This window comes from Bos indicus, chromosome 8 (genome assembly GCF_029378745.1).
Source record: "Bos indicus isolate NIAB-ARS_2022 breed Sahiwal x Tharparkar chromosome 8, NIAB-ARS_B.indTharparkar_mat_pri_1.0, whole genome shotgun sequence".
In the NCBI taxonomy this organism is placed as follows: domain Eukaryota; kingdom Metazoa; phylum Chordata; class Mammalia; order Artiodactyla; family Bovidae; genus Bos; species Bos indicus.
In genome coordinates, this window is record NC_091767.1 from 23,228,989 (window position 1) to 23,241,534 (window position 12,546).

The 12,546-nt window shown below is 41.1% G+C and overlaps 2 protein-coding genes across 2 annotated transcripts; both read left to right on the forward strand.

Moving 5' to 3' along the window:
• Positions 1-4,241: 4,241 nt before the first annotated feature.
• Positions 4,242-5,027, forward strand: LOC109562670 (interferon alpha-2-like). Its single transcript, XM_019965697.2, has one exon. It carries the CDS (start codon positions 4,322-4,324, stop codon positions 4,877-4,879), a length of 558 nt encoding a protein of 185 aa, XP_019821256.2. The 5' UTR covers positions 4,242-4,321; the 3' UTR covers positions 4,880-5,027.
• Positions 5,028-11,210: 6,183 nt separating this feature from the next.
• On the forward strand, positions 11,211-11,771 carry LOC109562671 (interferon beta-2-like). The gene has a single exon (XM_019965698.2). It carries the CDS (start codon positions 11,211-11,213, stop codon positions 11,769-11,771), a length of 561 nt encoding a protein of 186 aa, XP_019821257.2.
• Positions 11,772-12,546: the final 775 nt, after the last annotated feature.

Sequence of the window (12,546 nt, forward strand, 5' to 3'; positions counted from 1 at the left end):
CATCTTCATTTCATCTAAGGATCTTCTGTTGTGTGCCTCTTAAATATTAAGTCCAAAATGTTCATATTCTGAGTTTACCCAGATACATGTACTACCTCATTTTGGGCTTGCCTTTCACTTCAACAGCCTGGAAATCAGTCATGAGTTTCTGCTCTTCTGTATCCTTACATTGAAGTAAAATGTATTCATTAAAAACGTAGATGTTCTAATTCCATGGAATGCTTATTATGTCAGTAACTTGGAACTAATGATATATTAAGAGCTATTGGATCTTTCTTCCTGATGCTAAGATCAACTTTTAAGGAAACTTTGTTAGACTTCTTTTTCAAATCTTCTTTTGCTGCCTCTGCATATTCCTCTTGAAAGACTTGATCAGACGTGAAAAATATCTGAGCTTTATATGCATGGATCTCACCTTATTCTCCTCAGCAGAACTTTTAATTTGTCAATTTTGGTTTTATTTACTCTCCATAACTGAGGAAATTACTAAACATTTATTATGTGCCAATCCAAATGCTGAGCTTGTTACAGAGTCCAAGTTGCTCTGCTTGCAGCAGGGCAAATCAATGAATCCAAGACGAGGTGTTGGGAGCAGGAAAGGGCTTTATTCGGGAACTGGCTGACTGAGAAGAGGAAAGGCTAGTGCCTCAAAATAACCGTCTTGTGGGGGTCCTGGGTATCAGACTCTTTTATGAATCAGATATGGGGGGAGGTGAGGAAACAAAGTAAAGGACGTTTAATTCCTGAAAATATCTCCCAGAACAGCCAGCAAGCCTCAGGTAGGCAAATGTGTTAGTTGCACTTCCTGATAGTCATTTCATGGGTGGTGTGAAATGGAATATCTCATGTCATGTCAACAAACAAAGATGTCATATCTATCTGTGATTCTGGCCTTCCCAAATGTGAATTTCTGGGACAAAAACAATTGAAGTCACAGAAGCAGATCCAGTGTAAATTCAAAATTAACCCTTCCTGGTTACAAACTAAGCCTATAACCAAGATGATGAATCCTCCAAAGTCACTCTCATGAAAGTAAAGTGTAACCACCGCTCCTGTCCAAGTGTTCAAGTGGTTAGAATGTCCCTTTTTTTATCCCAGGCCATTGTCCTTGCCATGTCCAAGCAACCCACTTTTTTATTAGCTCCTTTTATACGGTTTTCATATTGCTACCTCTTCTTTGACATTTGTATTTCAGTTTGTAAAAGCTGTGCTAATGCTCCTACAATCTTTTCGATTTCCACTTGGAGGTTTATGCCAAAAACAGGAACAGAAAATGTAAATGAATAGAACAGTTAATGTATTTCCTCAGCGATTTTTCAAGAGATCAAAACTTTCCACTCAATGAACATTCCTAGAAAGTAAAAGTAAGCAGTGAATGAAGACATAACCCACAAAGGTAAAGTAAATGATGTAATGAATAAACTGTAGTGACTTCTCTGTCCAAATGACAAATGTCACTTAACTACACAAACAGGGATGAAGAGCTCTACAGAGTGACAGATTTCAGAATAGCTTATGTGAAACAGTTTAGCTGCAGACAGAGCCAGGGGAGGGTAGCAGGCTCTTAGGCACAGTGTTACCTAAAAGGATAGTGGACAGCTTTGCTAACTCCCAGTGTCTACTTATTTATCTTTATTTGTCTGTTTACATTTCTCACTCTTCGTGGATGGTATTGGATTCTGAGGATGTAAACCTATTAACTTACCCTGAAAAGAGACAGGGGTACAGACTGGATGGTCATTTTATTCATGTGTGAGGGGTCAGCTATTAGCTGGAAGCTACTAGATGTAGTGTTTGGACAGCACATCATGTTCACGCAAGAGATGAGATTAGATGTTATAATGTTGACCAGTGAGCTGAGCATTAAGGGAAGGGAAGCAGGTCATCTCAGGGAAATTCTATCCAGTTTCCATAGTTGGATGTGTGAATTTTTTGCCTCGTGGGAACAGTTAACAGATACTGAAATCTTATATGTCCAAGCATTGTCAGAAGTACGTTACGTCCTACAATCTTCAGAAAAATCCAGAGAAACTTATATGATTATCAGTTCCATATAAGAGGAGACAACCGTAGTGCCGAAGGTCACACAGGCAGCGCAGGCTGCAGCTGTGACATCAACCCAGGAGTCTTGCCCCCATGTCCACTGTCTCATGCACCGGACCGAGCTGTCTGCTCTGACAATGTGCTTCCTATTTTAGAGGAAGACTTAGTAAGGTCTTCCTTTCCAGTTCCTATTCGTCATTGTCACAAAAGTGCCATTCACTCATTCCAGGGACAGGACAGTCAATAGATGACAGCTGAGTACACAGTTCCCTTTGCACCTCATAAGTTCCAATCCTATATTTCAAGTGGTGTTTTGTTGAGATCTACAGAGGAGCCTGGCCAATTATGGCAACTACACAAGAACTCTGAGAGTCTCTGTTTCTACCTGAGATAATATTTTGAGAAATTATCCAGAAAGTTAAAAAATCCATTTAGATTTACTCTTACTATCTTTGTTTTCAGAAGATTATCATTTTCTGAAACAGTCTTCAAATACTGCTACTGCTGCTGCTACTACTGCACGCTTCAGTCGTGTCCGACTCTGTGCAACCCCAGAGACGGCAGCCCACCAGGCTCCCCCGTCCCTGGGATTCTCAGGCAAGAACACTGGAGTGGGTTGCCATTTCCTTGTCCAATGCATGAAAGTGAAAAGTGAAAGTGAAGTCGCTCAGTCGTGTCCGACTCTTAGAGACCCCATGGACTGCAGCCTACCAGGCTCCTCCATTCATGGGATTTTCCAGGCAAGAATACTGGAGTGGGGTGCCATTGCCGTCAAATACTAGGTCTACTCAAACTTTGGTGTGTATAGTTCTCTTAGAACTAGTCCTGGGACAGAGCTGAAGCTCTGATACTTGGGCCGCCTGATGGGAAGAGCCCACTCTCTGGAAAAGACCCTGATGCTGGGAAAGATTGAGGGCAGGACAAGAAGGGAACAACAGAGGATGAGATGCTTCGATTGCATTGGATCGACTCAATGAACATGAATTTTAGCAAACTCTGAGAGATAGATGACAGGTTGGACATGCCTTAGTGACCAACAACATTGGGACAGAGACCCCTCTGTGCACTTTCTCTGGGACAGACACCTTCCTGGATTCCCCACATGTGGCATTACTGCCTTTAGGGAGCTTACAATCTATCAGGGCGGTCAAATGTTACATAATTAGATGCATTACTTAATTACAACTGTGCACAATGTAGCTAAAGGAGAATGCTTAAGGTTAATCAGGAATCAAGTGGAGGCTGAAGAGTAGAGTGCTCAAGTACCACTTATGCAGTTAATCCTGTTAGCAAGTTAAGTACTCTCTCTGAGTTTTCAGTTTCCTTATTTGCAAACATGTCAATAATTAGAGTAATTATCTCATAAGGAAGGTGTGAAGACGACTGTCATGTTTATTAAAAACACTTTGCTGAGAGGTTGCATGTAAAAATTTCTGTCATTAATATAATTACAAATTATCTGTACCTTATAGAATTGGTAAAGACATGCCATTACCAGGATTGAATGTAATTGCAACCTCAGTATCCCTGAGTGTATGGTAGATTATCACTTCCCAGGGAAATATTTAAGGAGATGAGATTATCTGTACTATCTCACAAAGACTGAAGCAAAGTATCCTGTGAAATATCATAGTGGTAGAGGCGAAAGAGAAATAAACCCAGGCAAACATGAATGTTTTAGGACAACCAGCACCTTAAAAAGTGCCTTGTGAATTATAGTAGCAAAATAACTCATTTTAAACAAATGATATTAGTGATAGTGTTCCCTATAATGTCTCCAGGGAGCTTAAGGCCTACTCAGGTGATATCGTAAAGGTACAATCACAACTGAAATTTTTTAAAGAAGGGAGAAAAGGGTAAATGAGGAAAACATGAGAAAAATCAAAAGCTTCTCTCATAAGCTCTTTCCATACTGAGCATTTCTTGGTGACCTGGAAAAGCCACGTTTTGTATGAGTATTTCGTCCTTCTCTGACATTGACCAGACTCTTCTCCCAGGAACAACTAAGAAGGTGTGAGAAGCATAACATATGGCTGTGTAGCTATCAACCACAGTGGCACGCATGATTTGATGTCCCCCACGTACGCACTCATGGCAAAAATTATCGCTTGTATTGATTTCATTACAAAGAGTAGAAAAAGAAAGGAAAGGGCAAACTGGAAAAACCCAGAAAATGAAAGTTTCTCTACTCACTCTTTAAGAGCCACCCATCACCCCAAGCCCTCAGACCTTGCCTAGACCTCCCCTGCAGGCAGTCCTGTGAGCCCCCAGCGTCCCAATGGCCCTCCTCGTCTCTGTGCTGCTGGCCCTGGTGATGCTCTGCTCCAGCCCCACGTGCTCCCTGGGCTGTGAGCTGCCTTCGAGCCACGGCAATCTGGAAAGCTTCACACGTTGGAGTCAGATGGAGAGACTGCCCATTGTGTCCTGTCTGAGGGACAGGACTGACTTCAGATTTCCTCAGACCCTGGTGCATGGGACCAGGCTTGAGGAGACAGAAGCCACAGCTGTTGTGCACGAGTTGCTCCAGCAGACCTTCCAGCTCTTCAGCACCACGGGCTCTTCTGCAGGTCGGGACAAGAGCCTCCTGGACAGATTCCTCGTGGGACTTGATCAGCAGTTGGAGGACCTGGACACGTGTCTGAGGGAGGGAAGGACACCAGAACAGTCACCTCTAGGGAGTGAGAACTCCAGATTGGCTGTGAAGAGTTACTTCCAGCGAATCAGTGTGTATCTCAAAGAGAAAGAATACAGCCACTGTGCCTGGGAGGTTGTCAGTGTGGAAATCAGAAGGTGCTTGGTCTTTGCCAATGAGCTCATTGGAAAACTCAGGAAATAAAGAAGGTGTTGAATGTGAAAACGGTTCATCTGGTCAACTAAATGGCTATTTTCTAAGACTCAAAGTGCAACCTTTAACTCTAGTTTTGTGTCAGATGACATATAAGTAATAGCTAATATATGGGATTATTTAAATGTATGTTAAATGTTTTGTTACCATAACTGTTTAAAACAGATTTAAGAACTCATTTTTCATATCTTAAAAAGTTGTAATATTTATTTATTTATCTAAATTATTGGAAATATTTACTCTGTTCATAGCATTTAAATCTTTATCATTCATAAGATATTTGCTTTGTACTATATTTTTTATGACTACTCTTGTTTTTCACTTGAGAAAATAAAAGTTATTTGAAAAAACAAATTGACTTGCACATATCTTTGAATAAAATCTAACCCAAAGCCTGATCCTACAAGATAAACCTATACTGAAGTCACCTGAATAAAAAGGGAATGGGGTTACCCACCCTGGGTCATAGAAAGAACAATGGACAATGTGAGGAGGGATTGAATGTGATTCTTGAGACATAGATCAGAGGTGGGAGGGAGATGAGTGGAGAAAAGCCCAGGTCATGGACACAGTTTCCTGCTTGGGGCCTGTAAGAATCGGAGCGCCTTCAAGGATTAGTGGAGAACCACATACATCATGCTGAGAAGGCACTGGCGACCCACTCCAGGACTCTTGCCTGGAGAATCCCAGTAATGGGGGAGCCTGGTAGGTGCAGTCCTTGGGGTCGCTAAGAGTCGGACACCACTGATCGACTTCACTTTCACTTTTCATTTTTATACATTGGAGAAGGAAATGGCAACCCACTCTAGTACTCTTGCCTGGAGAATCCCAGCTACGCGGGAGCCTGGTGGGCTGCCGTCTTTGGGGTCGCACGGAGTCGGACACGACTGAAGCAACTTAGCAGCAGCAGCACATACATCATAGGCCGTCAATCTGCATATGTGGAATGTAGGATCCTGGAGTAGGATGTGGAAGGGAGAGTAAGTTTTCTACACTTGGCCACTCCTGAGAAGAGAGTCTTCCTAAATTGTTCAAATGGAGGCAAGAAGAAAAAGGCAGCCTGGGGATTGCAGAGACAGCTAAGAGATGTGAGACCTGGTAGCTGCCATGTGACTCTAAAGAAGTAAAAGGGTTTCTTAAGCTTATTTATGTATATTAAACACACATCATTGCTAAACTTTTAAATAACTCATACAAAGGAATGCATACCCTTGACTTCTTGGAGGATGCATCCTAATCCTATACTGTTAACAATTTAATGGGTATCCTTCCAGACATTTTTATATATAGTTAATAAATCTATACATATGGACATACTAATGTATATCACATAAATATCCATTTTTCATATACTTCAGTTTCTCATTTATTTATATTTCCTTGCAAATAGATCTTTGAGATTTTTCATTTATACATAAAAATAGATTGCCTAGTTATAAATTGCTGCATTATGTCTTAAATGCAAAACTAAGATAATCATAAAGGCTTATCTTGAAAGTGTGGTAAGATTAATTGCCTTAATTTATAGCACATGCTCACAATGGTACCAGACACTTCCTAAGTGATCCTTACGTATTAACGCCTTGGGTTTGAATCTGGTTAGAAGATTATTTCCTGATGTTCTGGGTCTGTGCTCAGGAAGATGAGGCAGTTTCCAGAGAGCTGTTCAGAGACAGATTCCTGCAGCTCACCCACCACTCGGTGAGAGGGGAAATAGCCATTCATTCACTGGGATGACGAGGCCAAGCCTGTTGCAACAATACCCAGAGTTCTAGACGGAAACATTCCTACCTGGCACACAGGCCAGCTGTCTACAAGGACTCACCCCCACCCTCACTGGATTCTTTGTTTTCCCTGGAGTTTAGGAGCTCAGAGTTTCAGCCAGGAAGCCACAGGCATCTGGCAGGCAGTCAGGACGATTCTCTGCTCTGTGCACTCAACTCAGCCAGGACCCCACGCCAGAGGGGATTCCCAGGCTGGATCCTGAAATCCCGTTTTGGCAGCTTGCATTAAATTTCCTTTTCACTTGTTGCATCAACTTCGTTGCTATTTTTGCCTTCTGGGGTTCATTACACAATCTCTGATGATGTAACAAAACTCAAGTCACTTGTTGGATTTGAGTATGTAGATGGCTTTGCTTTGGGCTGTTTCTCTTTAAGGAAGATTCAGAAACTGCCTCAGAGACAGGAAACTAACCCAGAACCCACACAGTGGAACTTGCTCACATGTCAGCTGAGGGCGGCCTCTGAGGCTTGTTCAGCAGCTGCAGTCAATGTGTTGTCCTTTTAACCATTTTCTCAACCTTGGGTTAGCCTGACTCACTGCACCCCTGATAGTGATTCTGAGGATTAACGTCCAGCTCAGAGAACGGCCTGGGATCTGAAGTAAACGCAGGCTTGATGCAGACGAGCATGTTCTGAAAAGGGCAGGTCTGAGTGTCCAGCAGCAGCGGGTCCTGGCAGCAAACAGTGACAACAAGGCCTGGGCTGCTCCTGCCTGTTCCTGGGCCATCGACCCTCTGATGGGCGCATTCTGAGAGTGACAGGGGAGCACAGTGTGGGATCCTCTGGTTGGGTATGTTCTGGAGGAGTTAGGAGAGCTAACCAGAGAGGCCTTCAGCCAAGTACCTGGTTCCAGCTGCATTCTGAAGTGAGCTAGAAAAAAAGTGCACAATGAGTCTATCCAAGGCCTGTGACAAGATGTCCAGGGTGTGAGAAAAGGGAAGAAAGAAGACTGCAACCAGGGGCACTTAGATCTCTCTGCATATTGTCCCTCTCCACACCAGGTGGGAGGCCTGAGGAGCGGCTCTGGGCCCATCAGCTATTGGCTGTGAGCACAGGGCAACCCCAGCCTGGGCAGAGTCAGCCTCAGGTGCTGAGAGAGGGCGAGAGCGAGGCCGCAGCTGGAAGGTGGGAAGACACGCTCTTCCCTCAAGCTGGAGACAGACTCTCCATTGTGGTCCTGAAACTTCACAGGAGCTCTCTAGGTTGCCAAGCAAAATGTCTCCAGTTAGGTTGGCCCATTTTTAAAATTTGTATACACTTATACAAATGGTTGGTTTTCTTTTGAGTTGAGTTTCTCTTACTCACTACTATGTTTGTGCATTTATTGTGCTTCTTACATCTTGTTATTAACAACCCTATTATAAGCCTAGACAACAACTTATTTATTTACGCCATTTTAAGGGATTTTACGTCATTTCGTGTTTGGTACTGTTATCAATAATGCTGGTATAAGTATTCTTTACTTATATCCTGGTGCATATGCACTTGATTTTTTTCCCACGCGGATTGCTGCAGTTACTAGATCATAGGCTATGCATATTTCAACTATGCTACAAAATGTTTTTAATTTACAATTTAGACACCAAGTAGCAGTTGCTCTATATGAACATCACCCTTGACGTTTTCAATCCTTTAAAATTTTTATTTGCAGACAATATACATTTATTTAAAAATTTGAAAATCCAACCAAATACTTTTAGATATGGCATTTGTAAAGTTAGCCAGATTAAAAACCAAAATTATTTTGTTATGTGTTTGTGTGTGAAAATGCAAGGAAAACCCAGTCCATTAAAAAGTAGAAAATGTAATGAAAAAACTGTTTCTTTCATTCTTGCAACAACAGTAAATAATAAATATGTTGGGGAAAAAACTCAAAAAGAATGTGAAGAATATATAATCAAGCCAGTAGCAAAAGTTTATTGAGAGACATTGTAAAAATAGTTCAATAAATTGGCAGCATTTGCTTCTTTGGTTTATGAAGTAGTTAAGAAACATTTGATAAATATTTGTCACTAAATGACAGTGTCAGTCTCAGTAGGAGGTGGCCTTGGCAGTCCCCTATTGTAGACTCTGTATTCCCTTCTCACTGATGCTGACCACCTCATCACATGCTTACATGTCTTGCTTTCTCAGAAGAAGAATTAGTTGGGCAAATTGCTTAATCCTTATGGATGATCAAGATGAAAAAAAGAGATAATCTGAACGTAACAGAGAAAGCTTCTATTCTTCATTAGTTTCTGGCCATCTAGTTTGGATCAAATTTCAATTATAGACTTGTCCTTAGAGGCCAAAAGTGAAGGTAATTTGCCTGTCAATGCTACATTCAAAAGGATTAAAGTCTGGGACTTCCCTGGTGGGCCAGTGGTTAAGAATCCACCTGCCAATGCAGGGGACATGGGTTCCATCCCTGGCCAGGGAGGATTACATGTGTTGTGAGGCAACTAAGCCTGTGCACCCCAACTACTGAGCCCGTGCCCTAGAGTCTGTGCTCTGCAGCAAGAGAAAGCTCCACAGTGAGAAGCCTGAGCACCTCAACTAGAGATCAGCCCATGCTTGCTCCAACTAGAGAAAGCCCACCTGCTGCAACAAAGAGCCAGTCCAGTCATAAGTTAATTAATTAAGAATTACCTAGTCTACACTTTATTAAGAACTCCTTAATGCCTCTCCCCCACGCCCCCCCCACCCCCCGCCCACACACACACACACTCTGGTTGTAGCAACTTTTTATTTATTTTATTTTTGGTTGTGAGACTTGTGGGATCTTAGTTCTCTGACCAGGGCTGGAACTCGGGCCTCCTGCCCTGAAAGCATAGAGTCCCAACCACTAGATCTTCCGGGAATTCCCAGGATCTCCTTAGTTTTTTACCTAATGTTCTTTTTCTATCCTGGGATGTCATTTAGGATGCCCCATTACCTTTAATTGCCACGTCTTCTTAGGCACCTCTGGCTATGACAGTTTCTCAGTAAGAGACATTTTATGTTATTGTCAATGGTATCATTTTTAAGTGTCATTTTCCAACTTTAAGCTCATATAAAAAGAAGTGGTTGATTTTTAATATTGATCTTGTTTTCCTGCTGCTCCCTCCATCTTGAGCTGTGTTGGTCACCATGGAGCCGACAACCCCATGTGGCCAACTGAGCACTTGCCTAGTCCAGCCTGAGCTGTACTGTGACTAACAGCATGCACTGTATTTTGAAGGCACTATGAAAAAGAAGAATGTAACTATCTCATTGCTAGTTTTGTATTGTTTTATGTTGAAATGATAACATTTAGATATATTGTTAAAGAAAATATACTGTTCAAATTAACTTTTTTCTTTTTACTCTCTTGATGTGGCCTCCAGAAAAATTTAAATTGCACCTTCATATAAAAAGAAGTAGTTTTTTAATTTCCTAGCTGCAGTCACCATCTGCACTGGTTTTGGAGCCCTAGCAAATAAAGTCTGTCACTGTTTCCATTGTTTCCCCATCTATTTACCATGAAGTGATAATGAGTTTGAACAAACTCCGGGAGGTACTGAAGGACAGGGAAGCCTGGTATTCTGCCTTCCATGGGGTCGCAAAAAGTCCGACCCGACCTAGCGACTGAAAAACAACAACAAGGTTGATAAAGTTATGTGATGTCTTGCTCCTTATGGCTAAGGCCTCCAAAAAAATTCAGGACAACTTAGTTTAACATCATTCTGTTTTGTTTTTTATATACATTATTTTTTCTTTTATGTAAATATATTTATTTTTAATTGAGTGATAATTGCTTTACAATATTGTGTTGGTTTCTGCCATATATCAACATGAATCAGCCACAGGTATACATACATCCCCTCCCTGTGGAACCTTCCTGCCCCTTCCCACCCCTCTAGGAACATCACTCTATTTTAGATTGAAAAAAATAGGTGCCTTTTTTAAAATTATAAACTGCATATTTTTATTTTAAATCATACATATATCATGTATTTATTGTTCATCAACTTAGTTTAACATTATTCTCTTATAGATGTAAAAAATAGGTATCTTTTTTAAAATCATAAACTGCAAGTATTATTGTTTGGTAATAGCATATTTGAGAATTAAACCTAATTCTTATGAAAAAGAAACTCTTCCAAACAAGGCCCCCTGTCCACAAATCTCATAATATGAAAACAGAAAAAGAAAAATCTTTTCGAAATGAAAGAATCCTGTAATAATCTAGTTCAAAAGATTTGGCTTATATTTTTCTTTAACATTCAGCAATTCATTGAAACTTTAAAAAACATTAGAAATTCTCAGTTTCTATATCTTTTTTCCATGTGGTATATGTAAATTAAAATAGCAAGGAGCTTAAAGAAAAAGAGTTTTGGAGGCAACTAATAATTTAAATGACACAGGAAAACTGAAAGGGAGAACTGAAAGTGGGAAATTCCTCTCAAATAGAAAGAATGGAGGGCCATCCTGTATAAGTAGCCCACACTCAAGGATGAAGGACATTCACTTTGCAAACCCTTGAAGACTCAGCTTCAGCACCTAATAGCAGAACAGGTAGCCCTGTGCCTGATTTCACCATGACCCACCGTTGCCTCCTCCCAATGGTTCTCCTGCTGTGTTTCTCCACCACAGCTCTTTCCAGGAGCTACAGCTTGCTTCGATTCCAACAAAGGCGGAGCCTTGCAGTGTGTCAGAAACTCCTGTGGCAGTTACCTTCAACTTCTCAACATTGCCTCGAGGCCAGGATGGACTTCCAGATGCCTGAGGAGATGAAGCAAGAACAGCAGTTCCGGAAGGAAGATGCCATATTGGTCATGTATGAGATGCTCCAGCACATCTTCGGCATTCTCACCAGAGACTTCTCCAGCACTGGCTGGTCTGAGACCATCATCGAGGACCTCCTTGAGGAACTCTATGGGCAGATAAATCGTCTGGAGCCAATCCAAAAGGAAATAATGCAGAAGCAAAATTTCACTATGGGAGACACAACTGTTCTTCACCTGAGGAAATATTACTTCAACCTCGTGCAGTACCTGAAGTCCAAGGAGTACAACAGGTGTGCCTGGACAGTCGTGCGAGTGCAAATACTCAGGAACTTTTCTTTCCTGATGAGACTAACAGATTACCTCCGTGACTGAACATCTCCCACCTGTGGCTCTGGGAAGGGACAATGTGACTTTGAGGTGAGACTCTTCAGCCAGCAGAGGCTCTTGAAGTAACTAACAATGGAATGCACTGGATTTCAATGGACAGTTAAAGACTAAGCTATTTTTAAATTGATTTATGCATTATTTATTTATTTAAACTTTTATATGAGAAATAAATTATTTATGAAACAAAAGTTAATGTGGCAGTTTCAATGTCAACTTGATTTATGTGACAACACATATTAAAAATTGCAGAGCACCTTGGAGACATTCATTGCAAAACAAGCCTGCAGAGTAGTAGAGTTTTTGGCCCCTGCCTTTGAGGCATTTAAAATACAAGGAAACCATGTGGAATGTCTAAGTTATATGCATGCTCTCCATGTATCCATACTGTTTACCTACTCTTGTCTTTTCACTTCTTTAAATGTACCAGACAGCTCATTTTGTAGGGCTTCTTGATATGATGTGGGGTTTTTTTATTATTAATTAGGGAGAAATGTACATCACCTTACATTTGAGAGTCTTACAAAGTAAGCCTTCTTGATGCCAATAAAATCGGGGAAATTCCATTTAGTTTATAAAATTCTTACTAAAGTAAATGAAAAATTCTGACCTTCTAAATGGCCTTAGTTGCTTGTGTACTCCAACCTTTATTTCCAACAATGTTGTCCTCAGAAAGAGATTTCAAGAATATGAGTTAAAAATTACTTAAAACTACCATCGGGTCACTAGAAATTGTCAAACATGGTAATTCTCTCAGTTAAAA